Source organism: Scleropages formosus, chromosome 25 (genome assembly GCF_900964775.1).
Source record: "Scleropages formosus chromosome 25, fSclFor1.1, whole genome shotgun sequence".
NCBI lineage: Eukaryota > Metazoa > Chordata > Actinopteri > Osteoglossiformes > Osteoglossidae > Scleropages > Scleropages formosus.
In genome coordinates this window covers 14952360-14980355 of record NC_041830.1, presented here as the reverse complement: position 1 = coordinate 14980355, position 27996 = coordinate 14952360, and the positions used below count along the sequence as shown (strand labels likewise).

The window sequence follows — 27996 nt, the reverse complement described above, 5'->3', positions numbered from 1 at the left end:
AGTTAAACGCTACACCTCCTCAGTCCTTAAATGGCAATTGGAAATGTATTAGAAACTACACTTCCCATAAGCGAGCGGGGTTCACTCAACACGTATGCGCATCGTGACAATTAATGGTTGAGCAGTGAATGGAGCGAAGGCAAGGATTGCGCTGGCGGTGTTTTCACGCGGAGTTATTTGTTAAAAGCTGAGACCAGTCGACATGAGCGAACTTGGGTTCAGCTCTGGCAACGGCGTGGGTTCAAGGTCGACGGCGATGGTCGGCGGAAGTACGGAGGGACTCGATAAAATCGACATGTCTTTGGGTGAGGCGAGTCCGGCCTGTGTGTGTGCGCGCGCGCAGTTGGGCGACGGGGCAGAAGTCGGCGCATCGATAGTTATATTAATACAGCATGAGGTTCGGAAGATGGGAAAACTTCTCATGATTGAGAAAAACAAAGCCTGACAAACTGTGCTTATGGGAGCAGCAGGCAGAGCAGGCTTGCTTGGGAACCGGCCACTCTGGAAACTGAAGTGAAGTTACCTCACCATCACCAGTGACCAGGTTGCCAGGCTGCAATTTCACATATTCAATATTGTCGTGGGGATGTGACATACGAAATGTTTTTAAATGTGTATTTTTACCCCCGAGTATCTGCCTCAAGTGTTACACCGCGTCGAGTTAAAAAATACACTGCTGCACGGCGTGTCCTTTTTGAAATCGTTAAGATTTGTGTAGGTGACAGGTGCTACGTCACAGGGTCAGAGGTCAGGCATTAGGTCATCACTTATCTGTGAATGAAAGGAGAATACTTTCACAAAAATGAGGCTCCAAGAGGATGACACTGTCCACATATTGGTCGATTAGTGTTGGTCTACTTTGCTTAACATGGGACTCTTCTGTTTTTGCAGATGATATAATCAGGCTGAACAGGAAGGAGCAGAAGACGAGGAAACCGAGCGCCGGGACCCTTAAGCTCCAGGCGAACGGCCGGTTGCCGCAGGGGGACCCCGCGAAAGGTGCGGACACACGTGAGTGACAGCACTGGTTTTCACTCGAACCCAGATCCCCAGGAATGCTGAGTCACCAGTGTGCTGGACACCGACAGAGCGCCTGCAGGCAGCACAGTGGTTACAGCAGTATCTTTGCACTCAAAAGACCTGGGTTCGAATTTTTCTGCTGCTCTGGTACCCCAGAGTGAGGTATTTACCCTGAAGTGAAGCTGTAAAAATTACCCATTTCTAAATGAGTAAATCACTGAGTAGTTTAGAGGGCACACCTTACACTGGAAGTTACTTGGAGAAAGGTGTCCAATAATTTTTGACTAACCCTCATAATTATCAGCAGTAATGTTTATTCAAAAGGTAAAACATTACTTTTGACTCGCCCTCTTAATTAATAATCGACAATAATAGGATAATCTACAGTGGAGACCAATAAAAGAACGGTTTTAGGTCTTTGGTTTAATAACCTGTAGAACCACTTTGCCATTTGCAGAACTACAGAATGAGACAGAGGTTCCTTAATTGTTCTGTCACACCACCCGAGTGGCATCACGCACATTGAGTGCCTCATGAATGACAGGGCAGGGTAGGGCAAGGTTCTTTAAACTGAGTAAATACACAGGTGGCACCTATGTGTTCATCCATAATGCAGATTTGAATGGTGTCTTAAGTACTTCACAGCAGAGTACTTTGCTCCACCCAGAGAGGCAGCTGTGAAGATGCTTCCTGTAGATAAAATGTGAAATGTGAGCTCAGCACTGAGGTCGTGTCCTGCTTGAGAATGTGAAGAATGAATGTGAACAATGAGGGTTGGAGTGGTGTGTTTGCACGTGACTGTACGGCGTGAGTGGCTGTCAGTTTGAGATGTGCTCCTTGTCGCATGCCGAGGTGTGTCGACTGCTGATGTCTTTCTCGCTGGCAGGTGGGGGAGCGGCCAGGTTGGGGGTCCGCGGGCGGAAGGTGCCGTTGGCGGTCGGTCGGCGCCGAGGTCAGGGGGTCATCACGGGGCTGGCAGCTCGAAGGACGGCCACGCTACGTAAGGGAGTCGGCCCCATGAACCGGAACACCTTGACTCAGGTACTCGGGCATGAACGGGTTATTAAATGCTGCTGCAGATGTTCAGCTCAAGAAGTCTGGCTGTGACCAGCAGGGGGAGACTGTGGGTCCAGCTGTGATGTGTCAATCTGAAGTTCATGCGTCTTTGTGGACGGGGACATGTGGAGATCAACGTTCCATCCCTCGTCAGTAGTCCTCTCTCTTTCCTCCTGCACTTTCCATCTCTGTTTCCTCCTCCAGAAGTCCAGAGTCCTCCTCCAGCGCCGGGCAGCATCCTTCAGGCAGACGGAGCTCCAGAGGCAGCCCTTCCGGCGCCAAGATGCGCAGCGAGGGTTTGTGGCGGCGGGGGCAGCAGCAGCTTCCCGGAGGCCCGCTCAGATACGCAGGCGGTGAGGAAATGCGTGGCCCGTCTCGCTCGCGTGCTCAGTGCTGCCCCCACCTGACCGCGTGATAACGACACACCTGTGCCCCATCTGCCTGTGGCAGGACCGCCGTGTCAGTTCCGCAAGCCCAGAAAGCCGCTCGCCAAGCCACTTTCCTCTTCCACAGGGGCCTCAAGGTATGCCAAAGAGCCCTCCCCCTTGTCTGCGTGTGTGAGAAGCACCACACTGCTCTGTCCTTCCAGTAAAAGTACACACTATCCTCTGTCATCACTCCAGGTACACACCCAGGTGCAGAACCCGGTTACTGTCCCAGCAGCGCCGAGGACCCGTCCGTAAGATCTTGTGAAAGAAATGAAATATTTTCAGAAATTGTGCTTTTCTTATTGCTTCGACAGCAAAACAAATAACTGTAGAATGTATAACGTAGTAAATCGGCACGTACACGATTGTAATGACGTTGCGCTGAAAGAGTGTATGGGTTGTGCATGAGGAGCGCAGGGATGATATGGTTGGTTCGCTGCTCCACTAGGTGGCGCACGTCAACAGCCAGCAGTGGAATTTTGACCGTCTCCATCGAGAACCCGTGCGCCAGAACACAGCCAGAGTGAGTTTTCCACAATCACACGGCGGTTGTGTGGAGATGAACCTTAAGAGCTACGTTTAATGTGGATCTTTCCGGAAGGAAGTGGCCGTTTACCTTAATTGCTGTTCTTAAAGTACCCTGCTCTTCTCACTCGGTCGCCCACAGGCCCCCCAGAGCGTGGTCACTGCACCCTCCTGCTCCGTCGCCCCCAAGCCTGAAGGAGGACGATGAGATGGAGGAGGACCGAAAGCCCCCCAAGGGTGTGCAGCTCCAGTTTGACATTAACAGTGTGGGCAAACAGGTGAGTGTCCATCGTCTCTGCAGCCCACAGACACCCTCCTCCGGGGTGTGTGTGTGTGTGTGTGTGTGTGTGTGTGTGTGTGTGTGTGTGAGAGAGAGAGAGAGCGAGGAAACCCGAATGAAGAAAGGAGAAAAAATTCTTTATTCTTTATGACCCAGCATCACATTTTTTTAATGTCACCGCAGAAGTTCTGCTTGTCCTTAAAAGGCCACCAGGGGGCAGTATGTCCAGCTCAGGAGTAAAACGCATAATTAGCCAAATTACTGCATAATTATTGTAACTGTTTTCAAAATTGTTGACTAAGGTGCCAGTGGAAAAATTTAAACAATTTTTGTCTTCGTCTCACCCCTTCATGTTATTCCATCTGATATCAAATAATATAAAAGGGCTAAATTTCAACATTGTTAATGGTGCTCACACATGACTGGTAGGTACTTTATTTGTAAAGTTATGTAAGGAAACGTTCCTGCTTTAAAAAAAAAAAAAAAAAGTCAGCATTAAGATAGCCTGAAGGTTTTTTTTGTTAATGAACAGGTTAAAGAAAAATATCAATGGTAGAGATCAGACATTGAACAACCTGTTATGTAACAATTTTTTCCCCATAATTCACATCAGCAGCAGGGGAAAAAAAAAAGAGTGAGACTAAAATAAGTAAAATAAATTTTCTCAATGTCTTTCACTGGCACCTTACTACTCACTGCACTGCTCCTAAAAGTGAGGTCCCCCACCCTGTTGCCTCTGCTTAGACGGCAATGACCCTGAATGAGCGCTTCCGCATCCTGAAAGACCGGCGGGCGGCAACTTCAGTGCAACCTGGCAGGGGCAGCCGCTTTGTCACCGTGGGCTGAAGCGTGGCGTCCCGGGATCCGTAGCGGGGGAGGGAGAGAGCGGAACGGTGCCGGAGCCTCCCGGGCCCGCATCCTACTCACACGCACCCAAGCCAGAGGGCACACCAGAGACCCGCAAGCCACCGTGTCGTCGAAGCCGACGGGACGATTGACTGTTACCCCTCGGCATCGGCATTTCAGGGGGAGAGGTTCCCGGAAACGTGACGACGACTCCTTTGTTTTCTATTGACTCTGACTATCGTTAGTGTCACATCCTGCCGATTTTGTGTTGTGTTCCGGAAAGTCCTGTAAATTGAGGCAGGGCTTCATTTACGTTTGTTCCCCCCACCCCTCTGAAACGGGTGGTGGTTGGTCACCTAGACCGGGATGCAGCAGAGGGACGTTTAGGATGCCCTGCAGAAGAAAACATTTTAAGACGTGACTTTGTGTTTTTGTAAGGATGAGAAATGTTTGAAATAAATGCGGCGCATTCTGTTCTCTCCATGTGGATTTTTTTTTTTTTTTGTTTTTGTCTTTATCATGAGCTGAAATATTTATAGGATGAAGGTGTTCTAACCAGCTTGCTTCGGCTTGTTGCATTTTTTTCCACTTTTTGTTCATGGAAATTTTCTCAACAAAGATTCCTTTGAGCAGCTCTTCCTGGTTCGAAGAAGCTCCTACCCTCCCAAACAGGGTAAACTGTTGATCTACTTGTTGGTGTTTGGCTGCAAGTTTGAACATCTTCGCCACCCCGGTCACTCAGCCGCAGTTGTCGTTCTTCCAAGGAAGACGCATTGGTCCGCTGCATCCGTGGAGAAGGTCACATCCGAAGACAAACGCAAAGAGCCGGACTTGTTGGAACGCGTCGCGGAGCTGTGTGCTGTCGCACGCTGCCGGCGTTGGGGCGTCGCCCGGGTTGCTCGATAAGCTTCCGCTTCTTTAAAAGGCACAAAAGCTGCGTCTCCTGACGTGGTGCTTTGAATAAACAAAGAATAATTTAGTGATTTTGCTACATTTACATTTGTCAGATACTTTCTTAATATGAAAAAACTGAGTTTTAGAGATGGGATTATTGCCACACATATTGTGTGTCTGATACCATCACGTTGCTGGTTTACATCTCTCCAGCACCTGCCTACAGAAGTGACATTCAAACAGCAAAATCACAGATAACCATAGTAGATGGTGTTGGACTCATTTATGGAGGTGTCAGGAGAGAAGTGTCTAAGAGTGGGTTTGAGACTTTTCTTCAACATGTTGGGGATGCAGAAGCTCCAAGGGACAGAGGGAGTTAGATTATGGACCCTGTGAGAGGAACCACCAAGCAGACAGAGATAGAAGAGCACAGTGCTCTTGCTAAAGTGCAGGGGAGTATTTGGGTCAAGATCCTTTCACAGCCTCGTAGGCCGTAACCAGAGTCTCCGTGTCTGCAAGAACCGACGATCTAAATGTGGTTGCGGGGCATTTACCACCATGCAGGGATCACTCACCCCCTTTAGAGCTAGCAAGTTACACGTTGCCTTGGTAAGCTGTGCCAGTTTGGACTAAAGACGCACATCAGTTCCAGGACAGATTAACTAGAGGAGACCCTGTGACTGGCAGCTCGGGACAACTCACCGTTTACGTGCCAATTTGTCCTTGCCAGACAGGTGTCAAAGTGCGTAGGCAGGCCACGCCTCCCTCAAGTAGCCTTTCTCAATGACTTGCACAGGTGAGTCACCCATTGAGCTCAGAGTGACAATGCAACGCAGCACCTGCTTTCCCAAGCCTGCTCACGTCAGCCGCAGCTTTCGTAGCCATTGCTGACGCGGTGGCCCTTGGGTGATGGGTTCAAGCCGCTACCTGAGTGCAGTTTACCTGATCTCTCTACTTTCATGGAGGTTGCCGCCCATGTTCAAAAGAAACACGGTTTAGGTGAATTGCGTGCGTGTGCGTGCTCCGTGACAAGCAGATCCCCCATCACCCCGCCACAGGGAGAGGGATGCTTTTTACTGTATTTTTAACACACGCTGTGGTCCATGTTCTTTTTTTGGCCTCAAATTATTGAAGAAAATGCTTTAAATAAAAATATTGCTTTAATGAAAGTGCAGACCAGCTCTGAATTCACATTCATCGAGACAGCAGGTGGTGTGGTTCCTCAACAGACCTGGATTTGAATCCCATCTTCTGCTCCTGTACCCTTGAAGAAGGCACTGGCCCTCACCTGATATGGAGAAAAATGACCCTGCTGTGTAAATAGATAAGCTGCTGTTATAAACATAAATGAAGAATATCAGATATATCAGTGGGGGGGGGGCTGTGATGTTTGATCACATTCACTTTCAATGAATTCTTCACCCTGTCAAGTTGCACTGAAAAAGCGATACTATCATTTCTATTCTTTCCATCAGCACACAGGAAGGTACCTGTCCCTTCCTTGGAAGTGCCGTTTTTCTGCGTTCAAACACACATTCCTGCTAACAGACGTACTCGTGTCAAGATGGCCTTAACGCAGACCGGGTTCAAGCTCCGAAATCACTGCCTATCTTATCTGTGTCTCCCCCGTACGCAGGGCTCCTCTCGCGCCATTCCAATCGCTATTGCAAAAGCACGTAAACATGTGGACGTAGGCAGTACGGCACAGGCATTCTTCACCTTTTCTCGACTTCAAAAATTACTCGAGCTGGGTTGATCATAATGGTTGTGTTCTGTTAAAATACCGTTTGATTCTCATCCAGAATCCTTTTGTGGAACGTGTTTATCCGGTATTGCAATTCACTTGACCAAATACGTTTGGCAGCAAGTAGTGTATCAGCTCTGCATGTGTGTGAGATTGAAAGGCAACAGAGCTGCTCATCCTCACTGGACAGGGACCCACCTCCTTAGTGTTCAGCTGGTAAACAGAAGAGCTGCTTCCGATGCCCTGGACTGCAAAAGGTGTGTGTGTGTGTGTGCAGATATATATTTAAAAAAACCACCACAGCACAAGATTTGCTCAAGTAAAAATACATTTTCAAAGGCTCAGTGATAAAGCTCATAGAGAACACTTTGCAATTCCTTCAGACCAAAAAAAAAAAAAAAAAAAAACCCTAATGCCAATATTGCAACTAGTTTCCCAAGAAGGCGGCCAGTTGCACGGTGGGCATCTGCTGGCTGCCTGGGAGTTACACAGAGCAAATGAAGGAAGGACACACACCGCCCCTCAGGTCCAAAGTGTTTGGACCACAGATCCCAACTGGCGTTAAATACTCTGTACATTGCAATTGGAATCTCAACGTTGCCTGAATTTAAATACATTAAAATTCGCTGTGTAACAAAACCATCTGTGTATTGAATTCAAAATACTATTTGCACGAGAAACTATAGCACACTTCATTTTTTCCTAACAGGTCCACATTTTGTCGCCTTTTTTTAAACTGTCAATGTCAGTTCTTTGCCCCGTTTAACCCCCGTCGTCACCGTTCACAGACCACTATGATACAATAAGAATAAAAACATGAGGTAAGGAAGTGGTTTGAAGATTACATGTCATGCAGAACATGCTAAACAGCAACAAAATATTTTGTTGTGAAAGAGAAAAATAAGACTAAAATCAAAATACAGAAGGTGTGCATCGCAAAACAACAATGGAATTACACAGCTTTGCATCTTTGGTTACAAAGGAGGTTAAACAATTTCACAGCTTTTCCACCCCCACCCCCAAAAAAAATCCCAATATATATGTTTTGTCTGCAGAAGACGACCTCTTTCAAAGGGGGGGGAGAGTATGGCAATTACATTTTCATAGTAGCCGACCAAAGTGTGACTGGACATTAGTTCACAAGATCTGGTGTCACCTATACAACTTGCTCTGCTCTTCACACGCTATGCACAAATGTACACTTGCACTTGATGTTCACTATAGTAAAGAATCCCACAGTAAAAACTGCCATTAGTGTTACAACGTCAGAATTTCATTTGTTATTGCCTGTGTATTTACGCTGGTTTACTCCAGTGCACCTCCCATCCGTACGAACGTTATACTTCACTATTTTGAAACGAGGTTTCTCGACAGACGTTGCTCGTTTACACCATGAGAATAGCAGCCCTCCAATAAATAAACTGGACCCATGGATTGGACTCCTGCTGAAGTACGGCTGCCTACTGACAACACTTCTTACGACGTGAAAAGGCTTTTTCTTCCCCTGACCCCCCCACCCCCCACCCAGGAGGGAATTAGTTCCACCTCCTTCTTGGAAGGCCACGTCTTCTCTGCCCAGCAAGCAAAACGGAGCGGCCTCTGGTCCCCTAACGGCGGTGGCAGCAGAGCCCCCCCAGGCGAGCTCTCGGCAAGGGTGATTGTCGAACACTGGGAAGGCCTAACAGCGCGCACACACACACACGCACATACACTGAAGCGCCGCTCACCGCCTTTCAAAGCTGCTGGCAAACAAGAATAGAGACTCGCTTTGCTGTAAGGTTTTCACAGTTACTGCTCTCTGCTCTCTTCTCTTGTTCCCCGCACTCTGCCCTGGTGCGGGAGGAAGGCCTGCGTTCAAGCTGAGGACACGTTGGGCTGCTGGGGCAGCAGGTGGGACACCGTGTGGCTGCTGTCCTGAAGGGGGGGCGCCGTCACCTGGGAGAGCTGGGAGAGCTGGTCACTGTTGGCCAACGACTTGAGCAAGGCGTTCTCCCGCTCCAGCACAGAGTTCCTCTCGTTCAGCTCCTTGATCTGCTCCTTGAGCACCTCGACCTCCTCGCGAACGGCGTACATCAGGTGGCTCTTCACCAGGTCCTGCAGGACACAGGGAAACGCAATAATTGACTCTGTTCGCGTGCCGATTTCCCCCAAAACAACTCGTGTCAGGTTGGCACCCTTACCTACTTAAACTGACTCACCCCCCTACACAGCTGGGTCATTTTTACTGCATTAGTTCAGGTAGTTCAGTTAGATCAAGAACCTTGATCAAGGCCACTACCGCAAGAGGTGGGGATTTGAACCCGAGACCCTCTGACTGCAATTATTACTGCTGCCACACATTTCACCTAAGCATCACTAAACTGTATTGGGAATTGACAGAGAGGACGACGTGTGCAAGCAGTCACCATGCAGCCCCCCCGTTCAGTGCCGCTCCCGCTGTAGAACTTGTGATCAAGGCACTTACCCCACACTGACACAGTAAAAATTATCTTGCTGTACAAATGACTCAATCATTACGCACTCCTAGCTCTACAAACCTTAAAACTACATACTGCTTCGGACAAAGGTGTACACTAAATCGCAGGTGACACGCGACACTTTACAATAATTTACTGTCCTTCTGCCTGAGGCTGTAAACATTTACACAGGACACAAAGTCAGACCAGATTAACATGGGAACGTGAGGAAGCGCAATAAAACATGTCCGACTTACCATGGCCTGCTCTATTTTATTGTCGATGGCCACCACACTGGCTCCTGATGCACTGCAAAAGAAAGAAACATCACCAGCTGCCGTTTACAGCGCACACAGATGCACAGAAGGCTCATCGCAAACTCATCGCCACAAGACACCGCATCTCAAGAGCAGCTGCTCAGTGTCCTCACAATGAAAGGTGGTACACTAGTCGACCAGCAGCCTGCGTGCGTGTGAGAGAGAGAGAGAGAGAGAAAAAGTGCCTCTGTTCACCTTCATTACACAACACACACCCGTGGACCGAATGTCAAGGGAGGTGTCTGAACTGGGTGCAGTCAAATAAGGGATTTCCTGTCAGTCCTCTGTCCACTTGTCAAATCCCTTACACTCATCTGGTCCCGTTAAAAACTGAACTCATTAATTGATCCAATAGCTTTTATCATCTTATTGCTCACACATCTAGCAATTTTCAATCCAAGAAACACAGATCTGTCCCCTAATCTCTGCGCTCCATTTCTGTAAATACAGCTCCATCCAGTTTCTCTCTGAAATACCATCTTCATGTCCTGCTGATCGAGGTACTTACACCGAATTGGTCCAGGAAGAGAACCCAACTGATAACATTACATAGAGTTCATTGAAAGTCGCTTCGGAGGAAAGGGTCTGCTAAATAAATAAATATAAATATAAATGTCTACTTTATACATATCAGTGCAAAGCTGATAAGTCACACAAAAACGTCACAGTAAGGTCTCAAAGTTTTATGTTATTTCCAGCTCATTTATTAATCTGCAGTCTGCCCAATACCCGACTACAGGAATTTCGATCCCCCGCCGCCGCAGAACGAGCCGTGCCGACGGGAGCGCGCCTGGGCTCAGGGACACGCGCAGCACTTTCGCGGGGAAAGGGGGGCAAACACAGCGGGGCTCCGATACAAACCGTCCTCGGGGAGACTGATTCGGAAAACGGGGTCGCGAAGTCACGAAGCGGGACTGAAAGTAGTTCAGTACCTGACCAAAGAAAGGAAAGAGAGATACCTGCAGCGCACCCGGTAGGGCGTGAGGGGCCCCGGAGAGGTGGGCGACGAGCCCGGCGAATAGGGCAGCCTGTAGGACACCTTGCAGCGCATGGCTCGGCGGTAGCGCGCGTCACAACACTGGACAACCGGTAAGCGACCAGCGCCGTTTTTCCACCGACGGGACGGTCTGAGCGCCACCGGGCACGCGGCCGTAAAAAGAAGCGCTGCGCGGACCACGCCCACGTCGTGAAGAAGTCCGCCAATGGGAGCAGGTCAACCAATGGCAGCGACCAAAGCGACGGAGGCGGAGTCAGAGCGAACCCGTCTGCTTACATAGCATAGGTCAGTCACCGGGGCGTGTCACGCCGATAGGCGTGGTTTGGCGCGAATAGCCCCGCCCCTAACTGTGGACGGGACGCAGAATCGGTTAAACTTGAGCTACTCATTGCAGTTACAAGATGATCCATCAAGTGACGTATTTGCAGCATATTAAGAAAATTAAGTTTTATATATTGAATTTGTTTGAAAAAGTCAATAAATCACAGCCCCTCCCCGTAATAGTCATGCCTTTGAAAGTCAAAGAGTGACTTGTTTCCAAAGTCTCCAGCAAACAAATCTGGAATGTTTCCACTAAAACCCTTTTCAGAAATTCTTCAGTAACAGCCCCAAAACAAACACTTCAGTGAAAGGTGGCGAGAGTCCTGCTCTCACACTCCCTCCGATCGAGGCCCCAACAAACACAGCACCGCAGTACGAACAAGACATTCCGTTCCTTCCACATCCTCTACACGTCCGGCGCCGGCCACTCCGTCGCACTCCTCTGGCTTTGGCTGAGATGGAATTCATCTGGAATGTGTCTCAGTAACAAAGCCGTGACACCCCCCAGCATGGGGCATGTTTTCACTTTCCTCCACCCCCCAGATGTTGCAGAAGACCAAAAACAAAAGAGAAGGTGCATCTAAATCCATGGCCAACTGTAAGAACGAGGAAGCCAAGGGGGCGTGCGTACGGCCTCAAACTCGTGGAAGGGGAGGGGGGCTTTACATAACCGCTCCATGCTGTTTTTCATCCAACAAATGACACAGCACCGGCCCTCGGGGGGCCAATTAGAATGCAAAACACAGGGGTCCCTCCGTGTGACCGGGTTAGATTGCTCGCTCGCTCGCACACACATGCGAGAGCGCACCCCCCTCAGCATCACCTCCATGTGCTGTCAATTATGACCAACAGAGCTCAGGGTGAGTCTCTCCTCCCAAGGTGAGGGTGTCCAGCAGTGCCCCTGTCAGGATCATGGGCACACAGTACATAACATTTGCACACTTGTACCTGTACTAGTGTTTTCTTTCGGACGCCCACAGCAAACACCAGCCTCACGGTGTAATCCAATTACAGTAAACCTTTTTATAGTACAGATCGCACCAAATGCAATGCATCACATTCAAAAAAGCCTTTATCCATTTTATAAGTAGCCTAACAGCTAATTAAAGGGGGCCAATAAATTAGATTACTACCTGTTATAAACATGAGATGGGTTTGTGGATTCACGTATATTTGCAGGAATACTCGTGTGTGATCAAGGCAAACAACAACAGGTGGGGACATTAAAAAAAAAAAAAAAAATTTAAACTTCTCACCAACAAAATAGCAGTGGATTGTAGCACATATACAAGACAAATTCATGAACCTTCCTCAATCATCCATTATCAATAACCGCAAGGCACCCCAAGCAGCACTCGAACCCCAGACCTACAAGAGGGCAGGACCCAACCAAGCTCGCTGCGCCACCGCATCCGCACCCCACCGTTAAGAAAACTTTAATATATTTTCCATTACCCTTTAGAAGCAAAGACAGGAGAAGTCAAATCTAAGGTGTTTCAAAGCCCAGCTTCTAGAAATGTGTGGAAGACAGAACACCACAAATCTGATTCAAGGCCACTCAACCATTTCGGGGAGCAAACAACTACCGGGTAATTCTTTTAGTACATCTAGTATTCTACAGATTTCGAAAGTCACTATGGAACAGAATGAATTTTGCAACGCTTTTGTGAAAAATATCACACTGTCTTGGCAGGGAATGACCAGTTGTGTGTCAGTTTTAAATATGCCAAACCGCGAACGTTAAAAGAGTCGTGGAACTGGATCTCGCCTGGACCGGGCGTATAGGTGAGCAGCACCTGGGTGCTGTGGGCAACATGTGAATGTTCACGTTTGCCTCCAGATGCAGGGCAGGGATGAGAGAGCCCTTCTTCGGGTCACACAGGGCACTTGTTCATTCTGAAGGACTTTAATTAGAAAAGGCTGTTTTTGCCCCTGAGGGGCAGACCTGGGCACACCTCAGGGAAGAAAATAGAAGGCTGGGGATGGAAGCCGGACCACAAGTCCAGGCCTGAGAAGAGAACATGTTGTACTCAAAGCCCACGGCAGCACACAAAAAGCCCTTCTGTCCTGGTTTTGAGGCATCCAGCCCACGGATGCTGGAGTATGGCCCCCTACCCCCTCGGACATGAAGGGGGAGGCTTATGGGGTACCCTCTGCAGGCACAGGGATCAGGAACCACAACTTACCCTTTGCAAACTGGCCAAGTGGATATGAGAGAATCAGAATGATTATTAAATACATCTGGTGGTGCCATTATTCAATATTTAAAAAAAGGCATTGGAGGTGACGTGGGGAAGGGGGAGGGGTTCTGAACTCATGCTGTGTAAACCTTGGGGTGCAATTAGGAGGGGGCTGTTCGAAATTGATCACAGCTGGGAACGCTGAACACTCGCATTGTTATTAGCTTGTATGTGGCAGCGGAGAGTGTCCCAGCCAGAGGGGGTGGTGGGGATGAAGGGAGGGAGCACAGCCGCGCACACCACAGCGGGCCTGACCGCACCCCCTCCACACACACAGTGAAAGGAGGGCGGCACTGTGCCCAGCATAAACAATTAGCGTGGCGCGGAGTTACGCAATGGCTGAGCGCTCGGTTACAACGGGTGTGAGCGGAGATGAACCGGCTCAGTGAGAGTGTCTGGCCAGCGTCCCGCCTGAGGGCTGTGCAGAAGGGTTTGGGGTCTATGTGCAGGGGAGGGGAGGCAACAACACACCATCAGCCCCACTGACTGGGACAGGGTTGGAGAGCAAGTCAGGTCCAGGGTTGAGCAGAGAAACGCCGATTCTGGTACCATGATGCGTGGGTGGGGGATGCAGTACAAAACTTCAGTTGACATTCTGCAGGTTTCTCACACCCCCCCCAGCCCTGACAGTCGACAGCAGCATCCCTGCACACAGCACCTTCTTAGACAAAAAAGGTTCTAACTAGAGCGGTCAAAGCATGTGATTAAAGCTGCAGCACCCTCTACCGGAGCATTGCACACACTGCACAACAAAAATTAATGGAAAAAAATCGTACAATATTATTGTGCAAAACATTCTTGCTGTGTTGCGGAAGTTAACACCTGACCCAGACCCTGAGGCCAAACGCCATCTCTGGAGCAAGATTGTGACCTCTGACCTCCGGCAACACTTACATATTCAGGTGAGACTGGGCACCATCACAGACTAGTCAAAAGTGTGTCTCTCAGGAAGACGGGGTATGACATTCCTCCCATGCTCTAAAAAAAAAATATAACGACTGTAAAAATGGGTTACAGAAAGCGTGTCCTGGTAAACGGGCAGCAGAAAGTTATGCAACATCAGAGGTCGTGTGGAGCAAAGGGAACAAAGGGACTCAAAGAAGGCAGCAGCCCCAATTCCACTGGCCACAATAATCATGTTATTACTGAATTCGGCGCTTCGCCATCAACAGAGACGGGCTGTGCTAAATGCGTTCTGCAGCATCTCATTTTTTGTGACCTGTTGACTTTTTTTTTTTTTTATATATATATAAATTCCATGCTTCTCTCCTGCAAAACGCCACGCCAACAATGGCCGCCATTCACCACGGATTGGACGTTTTTCCGAGAACGATTACAGAGAAGAACAAACAGCATCTCTAATGTTGTTAAACCATCAAGGATGAGGTAATTTGCCCAAGTTAACTGCTGGGCACACAGAAAAAGAAGAGGGAAAGAGCTTGGCGAGCTGCACAGGGGGCACATTCGGCCGTCACTAACAGCAAGAGACCCTTCGTGAACCCCATCGATCACTTGCTCATTTCGGAAAAAAAAAAAAAAAAAAAAAAAAAAAAACCCCAATCGACTGCTCCCCTTGCAAAGGGTTCCTGCGGCCAAGACGGTCACTTGTGGTGAACTGGTTCTTCGTCCCTATTTCCGTCACACAAGAGCAGGTTTTTCACAAGAAGAAGAAACATTTTTAAAACAGCCTCGCAAAACCAACAAGTGAAACCTCAGTGGAAAGTTACACGAGGTACAGTAACAACTGTGCGCCTGTGCTCCTCATTCTCCAAGTTTCGCTCTGGGCTGTTTACAGATGGGAACGGCAACTCGCCGGCCCCGGACAAGCTCGGTCCTGCAAAGCCACTGACTTCAAACGCAACTCAGCTTCTGTGGGGGCCCAAGAGCCATGCGGTACACTTAAGTGCCTCTAATAAAAGCTCCTGTTAGGCAGAGCCCATAGGGATCCGAGCTGGATATGAGCTGGACGACGATCAAACGGGACCAGGAGAAGCGGAGCGGTTTGTGCAGCGCACCACAAAACCCACGGTGACAGTCTGCCTGGGCTGCACAGCTGAGCGACATCCTCCCGAAGGCCTGGGGGTCATCAGTGCAGGGGCTGACAGTCACATACTGGAAACGGGGAGACGCAGAGAATCGGTGACACACTATGCCAGGAGTCTTGTATCAGAGTCAACGGCAGGGATCGGAGGATTAATCCCCCAGACGGTTCCCTGACAGATCCCATTTACACGTTAACTCTGACAACAAGTCCTCCAGACACTGTCACTTACCTGAGGATCGATAAAAGTGCTGTGCCTTAAAGGAGAATTATTAAAATACATTTGCAGCAAGATGGCATAGCGGTTAGAGCCAATGTCGTCCCACTGAAGGACCCGAGTCCAAATCCTGGTCCTGCTACTGTATGCTTGACCAAAATATTTACCCTAAAGTGATGCAGTAAAAATTATCGTGTGTTAGAAATGTGCAATAACTAAGTGACTTCGCAGACAAACCTCATTGTATGGAGAAAAGTCTTTGATAAATGAATAAAGATAATTAACAAGTAAACAAATTGCCACATCGCACTGAGGCCAGAAGCAAAGGGACCGAAAGGAGAAGCCAGCAGTCAAACAGACAACAGGCCTCCACAGGACTGAAGACACCTGTTGCGCCTGCTGGTTGGCGTCAGGATGAGAGCGCAGGTGAGGTAAACGTGACTCAGAGGAAGCCGCACCGCCAGGTCAAAACAGGAATGCAGCTACCGGGCGGGCGTCACCGCTGAAATAGACACCGCTTCCTGTGCTGCTTCACGGGGTACTGTGGTCACCTTGTCATTATAGCATGTCCTTATCAGACTAATTCAAAGCAGCTTTTGATTAAAGGCCCGTTTATACGTGTGTGTTTACTACAGTCATACAAGCTGGGTTCTCATGGGAAAAGAAGCCACAGACTTTAATGAGATTCAAACCAACAAGAATCTGGCTGTGATCCACAGTCTTTCACCACTGCACACTTATTAGTATCATTGTTCATCATTTATCTGACGCTCTTCTCCAAGACTTACAATGTTAGGTTTGTACACTAATGTTGCAATGACTGACCCATTTCTATAGTGGCATCATTTTTATTCTGCCAGTTGAGGGTAAGTACCTTGACTGAGGATCTGTAGAAGGAACAGGGATTTGAACCCAGATCCTTCAAGATCAAGGCGCTATAGCAGGGGAACTTGGATTAGTACAGGACGTCAACATGGCTTCATGAAGCCATCAACCCCTCAAACGCGCACACACACAGATCCTACACAGAGAGCAGCCACCAGCTGAAGTACCAGAAGTTGGGTTCATCGAAGTACTAGAAGAAGGGTACCCTGGATCGCCAGGCGACCTCATGTGCCACCTCAGCCACTTGGGAAAGAGCAAAGTTACAATTCAAGGATCCTCTGATGCCTGTTGAACCGAAAAGGCAAGCAGTGTGCCACACAAACAGGTGGCATTTCCTCTTCTGATTTTAGTGACAGTTTCCATACAGCAGCTCTGTCACTTCTTGGTAGTTTAACAAGGGAAACCGTGAATGTTAAGTAGCAGAGGGTCAAGGGCCAACGTGACAGCGGAGACTTCCAGGAAACCACGAGAGAGTCGGGCCTGAAGACATGACGCTGATGCACAGGGTGTTGAGTAAACGGGTTCGCAGCATAGAGCCACTGGTGCAGGATGGTGGAGGGTTGGACAGGTCTTACTAGCAGCGTTGGTGCAAAATATACCCCGTGTGTCAAATGGAAAAACCCCAACCTAAGAAGAGAAGTAATTTCTCAAAGACTGTGGGTGGCAAATGCTTACAGTCATCACCTTCAATTCAAGGACCAGGGATCAAATCCAACTCCTGGTGCAGTTCCCTTGACCAAGGTACTAACCTGAAATTATGCGGTAAAAATTACCCAGCTGTATAAATAGATACTTTCCTATACTAAAGTTTAGTGATTTATCAGATACAGTGGCTACAACATCCAAATTAGTTAAGCAGTGCATTAGTGTATTAAGCGCACTCATGAGCCATTGGTTGCATTTCTTTACCATATACAGAATACTATCACTTTTATTGCCTCCGCAGTGACATTCTGCACTTAATGCATATTTGCAAGTGGTTTCATTTCCTGTTCACTCTTTTTGTTCTTCATTTAGAAATTGAAGCATTCACTTCCCTCTCACTTTTTTTTTTAAAATGATCTGAATAGGCACTGTTTTGTTTTTTTGAGTTATTTTTGTGATTGAATTATCAGCAAATATGCCATTTGAGAAGCATGTGCCGTAGCAGTTAAGGCTCTGGACTTTTGAACTAGAGAGTATATATTTAAAAGCAACCAGAGAGATTGTCGCCGTTCACTTGAGGAAGGTAGATAAGATCTGCTGTGTTTATGGGTAAAAGGTGTGAATCTGTAAGGTGACCCAGAACAAACGTTCACATGGAGAAAAAATTCGTAAACCAGCCACACGTGGTGCAGTTAAGCAAAACGATGTGTCATGCCAAGTGCTCAAAGCGCCAAGGTCCCGTTCACAAAACACCACCACCTGCCGGATGCAATTTATCGGGAGGTTAACATTCATGAGTAATACAACCTGTGCAGTGGACACACACCTTCCACAATACCATAGACACATCGGAGGTCATCACCAGAGCGTGCCGCAAACCTCACAAGCAGACTCCTACCTATCGCAGAGTCCCTTTGACTCCTGTAACCTGCTAGACTGGAAGGCTCAGTAGAAAGCTATGGGGGAACACTGATAATCAGAAGTCTTAGCAGAAATGCAGTTCAAAAAACTGATTGGAGAAGATGAAGTAATGTACTCTTACACAAGCGCTAGCAAACAGATGGGCCCCTGCTACAGTCAGCTGACAGGGTCTGAAAGGGGCAGCCTAGGAAGGTACAGCAAGTCCCACCATCCACTAAACACGTGGGCAGAGGTGAGGGGGGTGGAAACAGCACCGTTTCCAACAGTCCCAAAATGAATTCCAGGTGTCAGTCATTTCCATCGAGATTAAAACATTTGCTGCTCGTGACATTCAACATGTTTTCCCCGATAGCTGCCGGAGAGCTCGAACACACACTCGCGCCGATTCCAAAACAGGGGCAAGGAAGAGTAGTGAGTGACCCGTTGAGCCCCCTACTGGGCTCATTTCCGGTGTTAGTGGGGCCCTCAGATGGCAAGCATCCCTGCACGCGTCACCCCCCACAAAGGGCCCCCCTCACTGCCGGTACAGAGTGTTCTGCAGTGGGGCACGTGTGCTGTGCAGGGGGAGGGTGCGCTGCAGGAGAACACGGGGAGCTGATTTATGGGCATGTCTAAAACCTAAAACATCCCAGTGCAAAACATGGACTCCTGGCATTACAACTGCAGAATTGTTAGTGGGGGGGCTTTGCGACCCGACACTGCAGAGGCCCATTCTCCCACGCAGACAAGCTGACGGCACCAATCGGGACGCCCTTTCACATCCAATCAGTACAACATTTGCACCAGATGAGTAAGGAATCAAGCGGGGCTGCAAACACGGAGACATACAGGAAGTTCGGTGTGCACACTGCAGTCTGAGCTCGTGCTGAAAACAGCGGCCTCCGAAAAGTGAGCCCAAAACCCGGCGCCGACAAGGGGTGCCGGAGCCAAAATTGGCAGCTGAGACCACTTCCTGCGCAACATAACAGGAAGTGGACTCAACGTAGCAAATTTGCAACCAGTCAAAGCCTCTGTAAACACTGGCGGGAAAACGTTTCTGCTTCAACCAACACCTTTCTCACACACACACACACACACACACACACACACACACACACACACACACACACACCTGGGATAGAGAGTTTGCTAGAAGACGCATGGGGGCAGGGCCTGCTGCTGGCTGCAGGAAGCAGCATCTCGCGCTGGGTTCAAAAGCCTAGCCCACTCCGGGCTCCGCACCAACACATGTACCCCCACTTGACACGGCAGAAGTGTCACAGCAAAACTCTGCAGGCACTTTCCACGGGTGGCCGGGGGGAGGGGCATCCGTGCAATTGATCCAACCGGCCACCACGTCCCAGCCAGAGGAGTTTCCTATTGGAATTTAATCGTGATAAGCTTCAGCATGGTCCCCACACCCTGCCCTTCACCCCACGGATACCCACCGAGTCTCCAAGTGCATCAAGAAGGGGGGCAGAGCCCCTTTGCGGTCAGCAAGATAAATGGTCGACCTGAAACAGGTAATGCACTGTTAATAAAACACACACACACCTAACAGAACCATGCAGGCTGGCTACAGAAGAGCACACACCCAACACTTTCATGTTGTGCCAATCATCTAAACCCTGTAAATCAACTATTATGTTGTGCACTCAGCAACCCTTTCTCTTCTGACAATGAGGGCTGCTCATCGCCAAGAGGGGTGTCGAGGGGAGGGGGCGCCGACGGTCCAACCTGTCCTAGCCTGACGAAACTCGACATTAGGAAATTCTCCATTACCCATCTCTCAACTGTCTTAAGACACATGTACTGCCACACACACACAGTTAAAAACACTGAGCAGAGCAACACATACTGTATACTAAACTAGTGGGACAATTTAATGACATTTCTAAGCCAAACAGACATGCTCCAGCTTCGTCCAATTGGCCAGGGGTTCTTCTTGGGGGTCTGCATATGAGCTTCAGGGAGGTCAGTCAAGTTTTAAACATGTACACATTTTTCTAGTAAGGGGTTCTTAAACACATGCACTACAAATAATGCCGTTACAGTAGATTCACTAAAATTTTTTAGAAATCACAAAACCATTAACCGTGCCGCATACCATGAAATGGGCTGTGAGAAAGAACCTCTGACTCAATTACACAGTCCACATAGGTGTTTAAAAGAGGGTCACTCGCAAGCAACAGCAACACAGAAGACAACAGAAGAAAAGGAACCACAGAAGGGAAGGAATGAGCAGGAAAAAGCACGTGGCTTTATTGAAACGTGCATAAAAGAAAAGTGATCTGCAGTTTCCCCATCTGGTGTTGCCGGTGAGGGATGCTACCAAGGACATGCGACAGCGCCTGCAACTCAGAAAATGACAAGTGGTTCCAGGAAGTTACTCATAAGTTTCGGACACCAGTAGCTCAGCCCCGCTGTCCCCAATTTGCTGACGGCTGTGAAACCTGGCCGGGTCACACTGTTGCTTAGTCCCCCCTCCCGACGGACAGTTACCGCAATTCCCAGCAACTCAGTTTTAAATATTGCAAAAGTGATAGCAAATCACGAAAAACAACTCCATCTTCTGCAGATGGCAGCCAGAGACGTGGGGCAGAGGCACGTCAGGATCCGCCTGCCGTTAAGTAGCAAGCAACTTTGCCGGTCGAATGCAGGAAAAGGAAGTGGCGTGTGACTCATGACCTTAGCAGGGCAGGAAACGGATCCGCCGTAAGACGTTTCATGAACTTTTCTGTATCAGCAATCGAGTAGAGGGTCTGCTGAGCAAGAACCCTTGTGGTTAGAGAACCGAAAGACCCGTGTTTTGTGACAGCTTGGGAAAAGGGGGGGAAAAAAAAAAAAAAAAGCTTCTCTGCAACGGTGCCCATTATTGGGCAGAACTACACCAACATGACAGGTAGCACCAGTGGCTCACAGCATCTGGGCTACACACTCGGAAATGGGCCAAAATCTGGTTCAGTCTGTGTTTAGGTTGTACACGTTTCCTCAGGATGTTGCATTTTCCTCCAATAGTGCAAAGACGTGTATTTCAGGTGGACTGCTGGCTTGAAGTACCATTCGTATCTGAATGTGGGAGTGAATAAGTGTGTGGCTTTCACCTTGAACAATGTTGTCATATAACCATAAACCCTGTCAAACACAGAGTGTGAGGGGTCCTGTAATTGACAACATAGGGGAAATGCTACAACAGCTCAGTGTGATACAGATCACAGTTGCTGCACACCCAAGGGTTCAAAATGAGCTCCATGAGGGTGTGAGCAGAGCAAGTGGCCTCGTACTGAGATCATGAAAGCCAATATGGAGACCCCCTGAGGTACGGGCAGAGAGCCAGGGTACAGGAAGGAAGTCAATGCAACTTGGACTGCCTCTTTCACACTTTCTTATTGCTCAAAATGAGTCAGTTCATCCTGCTGTGGGGGGGGGGGGGGGTCCTTCCGGCTATCCACTGAACTGTTAACCTTCCCCTCTTGAGGTCAGCCATCCTGCCTCTGACACACAGGAGGGAAAAGCAAATCAACCTCTACGTCAGCTGCCCCAGACAGGAAGGTGGTCTTCAGGAACCATCTCCAGCATGGTCACGCGCTAAAGAGTTACAGGTCATAAATCAAAAACATGAAATCATCATTATCTCCATTTTAAAAAAAGTGTCTCCAGGAGGTGAAGAAGGGAGGTGTTCCAAAAGTAAAACAGGCCACATGTCACGATCATCTTTGCATTTCCCATTACACTCAATTCCATATGAAGCACTTCAATATGCAGCCATGCGTCATCATGCATCTGCATTCAAAGCCCTTCACCTGTTATTTTACTATGAGTTGTACGTTGCTTTGGAGCAAACTGTCTGCTATATGAATGAATGAAAGCCACAAGCAAGTCTGTGACATGGAAAATGACAACCGAATACGAAGATGACCACCACTGCTGGTCAGACTCTTCAGCTGGCGGATGCTTCATGATGGAAAACAGGGTGCTCTTAAGATTAACCCTTCCCAAAACAGGCCCAATGACACACACACACACACACACACACACAAAAAAAAGTGGCGCCATGGACAGTTACACACTTGGACCGTATTGAAGATCTGTTCAGTCCTTCCAAAAAAGCGGTATGATTTTCCACACCTCTGTGTTCAAGGTCGAACGTACAAGGTGTTAAACGAGACTTTTTACCCATTAGTGAATGTTTACCAGAGCAGAATAGCAGAGCACAGAAACACTGCACTTCTCTGGCACTGTTACCTTATTTTGAGTGCTCTTCTAAAACAAACTCACAAAATCAAGATGGATTTCTAAATGCATTTCAACTGTTTACTTCTGTGTAACCATGGAAACTAAACTCAAATACAAAGCCTTTTAAAACTACAGACCTCAATACTGAATACACTGAAAGTGGGATGTTTTTCACCTGTAGGATCAGAAGGCTCAAAAATGAGCAGAATCCCATAAAAAAGGCAAAAATGTCAACATCAGAGGGAGGAATTCCAAAACCTGGGTGCATCTCAACACACAAGCAGGCAAACAGTGAATATGCCAACATTTGGTCCTCATAATAACTGTTGCACTTTCCAAAAGCAAGCAGCAAATTCAAGATCATGCACATTTTATTCCAAACTTCAGACGTTGCTTGGGGTTAACAAAGCAAATTCCACACACATAAAGTCAAATAATGTTTCTCAAAAACTCATTAGCATTTTACAAGCTTTCCTATGAAGTGGACCTTATAATGGGACTGAAAGGCTCCACAGTATGACTTTCCATCTCGTTCTAACATTGTGATTAATAGTTTTTCATAACATTTTGTGCTCCAAAGGCCCCATGATGTAGGAAAAGAGTTATGATTTAGACTTTTAAGGCCTGATGTGAACATTCTGAAGGTCACAATAACAATGTTAAAAAAACCAAATTTTGTTCTTTTGTGTTAAACTACAGAATAGTGAGTGACCACATCAGAGGACACTAACAGCCCTTTAAGAAGATAAAACATGGTTAGTGCACAAGACATAACAGGACCCAAACCTGCAAGAATCTGGCTCTTAGAGAAACACATCTACATTTAGCAATACTGCCAGTTTCATTTTGACCTTCATTTTTATTTTTGAAGTGCATTCTAGCCACTTGATCAGCCAAAGCCAGCAAGTGTCTGCTTCCTCAAAGTTGCTCCCCAGAGATGAGATTCACCGTATCCGACGCCTCGCACAGGAAAACCAACTGATCCAACAGCCAGAGCCACACCTCTCCGCAGGTTAAGCTAATCCAGTCAGAAGAGACGATAACCAGACTGCCCTTGAGCAGACCGCCCGCTGACCAGCTCCTGTTGGAGAAACGTTAAAAGAAAGACACCCCCCAAAATTATTAAAGCTCTTCAAACAGCACAGAATGAAGAACCCTGATAATATAAGTTTGCCTGAACGAAGTAGTCAGAGCAAAATGCGGCAAAGGATGCTATGGGACAACGTTGTCCATTGAGGAACTGCGTCTGGGAGGGAGGAGAGACCTCAAGGGCTCCATGCTGGGGATGTACCGCCTCCATGGTTAGCGACCAGCACAGGAGAGCTGCTGCCCGCCCCCTGTCCCGTAAACACACAGTTTCTGTGTCTCAACACTGAGCTCACTGTCCACACAACAACCTCAGTGTGTCGATATCTCTTTTGCCATTCCAGCTATGAAATATCTACTCAAAGCACGAACTGCCAAAATATCATGTAAACAAGACTTAACATTTCACCTACAAGTACAAAATAAATTTAAGTGCTGTTAAAAATTCAGGCTCAAAGCTGTACATTATTAAAATGAACTAATAATATGGGTTTCTTCCACAGGCTCCTGTTTCCTCCCAGAGTCCAAAGAGATATTTCAGATAAAGTGGTGACTCTGAATTGCCTGTAGTGAACAAATGAGCGTCAAAAATGTGCAACTGTGCAGCACTGAAAAATATATACACAATATTTCTCAACTTTAACCACTAAACCTTTATGCAGACCAATCAGAATAATTATAGAATATATCTAAATTACAACTACTCATTAAGATGGAGTAATAGCCACAGTTAATAAATTTAAGTAAATGTTTTTGTACAGCAAAGAGTTCCCATTTAAAGTCAGAAAACCACCAGGCTTGTCACTGCACACCAAACAGCGCTGCGATCAATGACACCAGTGTGATAGCAGGGCAAAACTCAACAAGCTGCCAGTGCCATGCTGACGTATAAAGCACAAACAGAGCAGGTGCTGGCTGCATGGGCTGTGCTCAGCCATCGTATGTGTGGATATTTCAGATGCTTGGGATGAGCAGTGCTGCGCAAGGCTGTTAACGTTGCTGGCCAGGCCCCCGGAAATATCTTGGCCATTGAGGAACATGAATGCTTTCTGTGCATTTTATTCATCGCTGCATCCATCAGAACTCCATGCAAGAATCGCTCATGTGCTCAGCACCTCAAACAGGCGAACACACCAAGTCCAGGTGCTGCTTCCTTTCAACTCCCTCCTCTTCTTGAAATTCCTTCCTTCCAAAGGTTCACATGCCATGGGACGGCAGAGACACTGAAGACGACTGAAGAAGCAAACTCAGCGAGATAGGATGGAGATAAACATATCATGAAGCACAGGGGAAGGGCTGGGACTCACCCTTCATAGGGAGCAAAAGAGCAACCTCTGAACAGCAGGCATCCCTTTCACCAGTGACAACCTTCTTAAGTGGACATGAAACACTGTCATCCCTCCATATAAACCAACTGTACTTGTAAACCAGATTCCAGCAGCTTCTATACCCCAAAAATAGATAGGCAGAAGGAAGGAGGGGAGAGAAAAAAAAAAGTGCTGACTTTCATTCTGAATATTTTGGAGACTGCAAACTAAGATTTTTTTTTTTTTTTATCTTGGTTTCCATAACTTCTGAAACAGACTCCCAGCAACAACTTTAAAAAAGTATATGAAAGAGTCATACACACAAACCATCCACCTGTAGTACTGACTGACTGAAGGAGTTGAAAACACTTCCTTTCCCACAGGGCAACCAGCAGAAGTGAGCCAACAGTCTGGTGCTGAGGAACTGAAAGCAAAGCACTCACATGTGTATAAATATGTATTACGAGGAGGTGCCACAACGCATACTTCGCTTCTGAAATATGAATGAAAGGATAATCCCAAAAAGCTGCTCATCAGGCCAGCAGCCCTCTACAAAACTACTGTGATTCCCGTTGCCTGTGTTACCACTCACGTCATGGTACCAATTTTTTTTTTCCCCCTAACATCCTAAAAGTCAGGTCATTCAAAGCCTGGATGACAATACAGACCATGATGGTGTAGGAATATGGCTGGCAGTGGAACGGTCAACTGCAGCCCTGCGTTAACCACAAACATGCTACAGTGGCGCCGATTAATTCGGAGCAGTCAAGTTTGTGATGGCAGCTGAGCGTGGGCTCACACACACGGGGTAGCACACCAGTGGTGCCAGTCAGCTAGATAAACTAGGGGCTTTCCTCACAGTGCCGGCTGAAAAACTTTGACCAAAAAAGGAGGGGTGAGTGGGGGCAACAAGAAACACTGAAGGTCAGATTTCCATCCTGTGTGCCACAGACAACTTTACAGTGCTCCCCGGTCCTGCAGCTTCATGGCCAGAATAGATAACCTGCATGGCCACTTCCTTCTGGGGGGTAGATCTGTGGCAGCACAAATCTGCACTGGTTGCGACCAGGAATCTGACCTCTAATCATGCTCTCCTTTCAGATACACTCGCCGTGAGCAGGGAGACTCGAGACCAACTGTCCCCTGGGAAACAGTTAAGCAGACTTACACCTGTCCGTTCATTTCTCATCTCCCACACCGCACTGCATGAATGCTAGGATGATTCGAAAATGCTTTACCCAGTACAGCCACACATGCGCACGGCAGTCCACAGCTCTCTCAACACACACTAAAGAACCGGGCATGAATTTTTAAGGTAAAGCTTTTCACCACTGGCTGGGATATCTGGCATTTGTGGAAACGTTGACAGTTTGAGAGACGTATAGCAGGTAGGCTAAAGGAGGAATTAATTTTTTTTTAAATTTCAGCTACACCGTACCTGTACTCTCCCTGAGGTCAATATGAACTCTGGACAGAAACGAAACTGCGTTTGTGTCATAAGGCCCACAGAAAATGTGTAGGAAGTCTTACCCATCATCATCCTCATCTATAGGGATTCCAAACAGGTTGCTCACGGGGGATGGGGGTGGCTGCAGGCTCTCTGCTTTGGAGGCCTCCATCACAAAGGAGATAGGGCCATGAGGCAGAGCATCAGGCTGCCTCCGGCTGTCCTCCACTGGACTGCTGAAGGCGGCGCCCTGCGTGCCTGGCCCGCGACCCACATGGGGCTGCTCCGTGGGGGTAGGGCTCGGTGCAACACTGGAGGAAGTGGTCAGAGAACCACCAGAGGGCTGGTACTGGCCGACAGGCTTCTGCTGTAGAACAAGGCCCGGGGTTGGAGAGTCCAATGTTTTGCCTGGGATGCCCAGCGGAAGGGCACCACCAGCAGCTGGCGTGATGACTGGAGATGGACCCTGGGCAGGAGATGACAGGGGTCCACCAACCCCCTGGGGCTGAAGCAGCGTAACGTGTGGCTGTCTATAGTCCCCCGGAGTGGTGGGCTGCGTAGAAAGGACATGGGCAGGTGAGTGCTGACCTGGGTACGCATAGGTTGGAGGGCCAGGAGGCTGCTGCACCTGCTGCAGGGGTGCAATGGGGGGTGTGCCATCATGTCCCGGTGGGAGGAGGTTCTGTGGAGCGGCTGCAGGCTGCGCGGGGACAGTGATGTGCCCAGGGGGCTGGAAGGCACCAGGTAGCACAGAGCCGCTACTCTGCTGCAGGGGTGGCTCAGCCGGAGAGACCTGGAGGCCCGAGGCGAAGGAGCCTTCCAAACCGGTTTCTGGCCCCGGTCCTGAGAGCAGGGAGGAGACGGTCGCCAAGCTCACCGTGGTTCCCATCCCGCTGTCCCTGTCCGAGGCATGATCCAAGAGACTGATATGCCGGAGGCTGTCCGCAGTCCTGGAGCCAACAGAGCTCTCCGCATCCTTCTCATAGAACTCCAAGCAGGTCCACCTGCCCCTCCTGAAGGGCTCTCCGGTGCCGTGGTCCAGCTTGATCACCCTGAACCGGGAAGTGCAGCTACTCGTGCCTGTGGACGCCGAGGTCGCTGGGACAGCGGCCGGAGGAAGTGGCTGAGAGGAAACCACCCCGGAAGCCCCCGGGACAAGACCGCCAGCTCCCCCTACTCCCCCGGTCTGGGGTCCGACCCCCCCCAGCGCCGCACTTCTGAAAGCGACCCCGCCGTTGGGAGGCCCCGCCAGCAGCTCCCCCTGGGCGCCTGGCGCCTCTTCCGGGGAACTCCTGCCGGCCGCCCTCGCCTCCCCGTCGGCTCGCGACACGTCGTCCTCGGCGCGGGACTCGTCCGGGTCCTCCAGGCTCTCCGTGTCATCGGCCGGTGCGCTGGCGGCCACCTGCGCAGGGGTCACGCTAGTGATCTGGAAACAGCTCTTCTTCTTGGCCGGCATCTTGGACATCTTGTATTAGTAAGTGTCCTCGGCCGCCCGAGGCCGCGCTCCTCAAACCGGTCACTCAAACTTTAGTTTAGGGCTCCGACCCGAGGCGCTCACAGCTCCGACCGGCTGCCCGAGACGAGAGGCGCTAGCGCGTTACCCGTATTCCTCTCCCCCCCTGTCGCATTTTATCGCTTTGAAAAGCCGCCGGGGGCTCTCGGACTCAGACGCTGAGAACTGTCCGTCCCACCGGGCTGTAGACGCTACTTTCGGGGTGCGGAGTCACTAATAGGGCCTGGCTTGAACCCCCAAGCAGGCCCGTCTCCCCCGGCTCTCTCAAGCTGCTAGTGGGCTAGCAGCGCTAGCTCAACACTTCTTCTACCTGTGAACAAGAGTGTCCGACATCCTGTGTAAGAACACGTCTGTGCTCACCGCTTTCTCTTCACAAAACCCGATAATATTCCTTGTTTTCGCGGGGAGATTAGCCGAATATTTAATTTTTTCTTAAAACAAAACAAAAAAAAATGCGCTCCAAGAGAATGCGTCCTATCGACTCGCTCACTCACGGGAACTGAAATTCACAAACTAACGACACCTCTCTCTCTTACTCACTCACTCACGCACGCGTCAAGATGTCTCTATCCCGGCGCATGGCACTCTGGGAGAT

The 27996-nt window shown here is 48.8% G+C and overlaps 2 protein-coding genes across 4 annotated transcripts; one reads left to right on the top strand and one right to left on the bottom strand.

The window, feature by feature from the left end:
• Window position 1: 1 nt before the first annotated feature.
• Window positions 2-7629, top strand: LOC108921641 (UAP56-interacting factor-like). Of its 2 annotated transcripts, none has more exons than XM_018731189.2 (9): window positions 2-305; window positions 892-999; window positions 1907-2061; window positions 2281-2429; window positions 2527-2599; window positions 2700-2755; window positions 2953-3027; window positions 3172-3307; window positions 4054-7629. In XM_018731189.2, the coding sequence occupies exons 1-9, from the start codon at window positions 203-205 to the stop codon at window positions 4153-4155; spliced, it is 957 nt and encodes a 318-aa protein (XP_018586705.1). In that variant the 5' UTR covers window positions 2-202; the 3' UTR covers window positions 4156-7629. The 2 variants fall into 2 exon arrangements, with proteins under 2 accessions (XP_018586705.1, XP_018586704.1); XM_018731188.2 differs by having other exon boundaries at window positions 7-305; window positions 892-1011.
• On the bottom strand, window positions 7527-27996 carry LOC108921444 (TSC22 domain family protein 2-like). 2 transcript variants are annotated; one of them, XM_029249484.1, is made up of 3 exons: window positions 25972-27981; window positions 9507-9558; window positions 7527-8887 (listed from the first exon to the last, which is right to left on the bottom strand). In XM_029249484.1, the coding sequence occupies exons 1-3, from the start codon at window positions 27351-27353 to the stop codon at window positions 8648-8650; spliced, it is 1674 nt and encodes a 557-aa protein (XP_029105317.1). In that variant the 5' UTR covers window positions 27354-27981; the 3' UTR covers window positions 7527-8647. The 2 variants fall into 2 exon arrangements, with proteins under 2 accessions (XP_029105317.1, XP_029105318.1); XM_029249485.1 differs by lacking the exons at window positions 7527-8887; window positions 9507-9558 and adding an exon at window positions 22222-23129 and having other exon boundaries at window positions 25972-27996.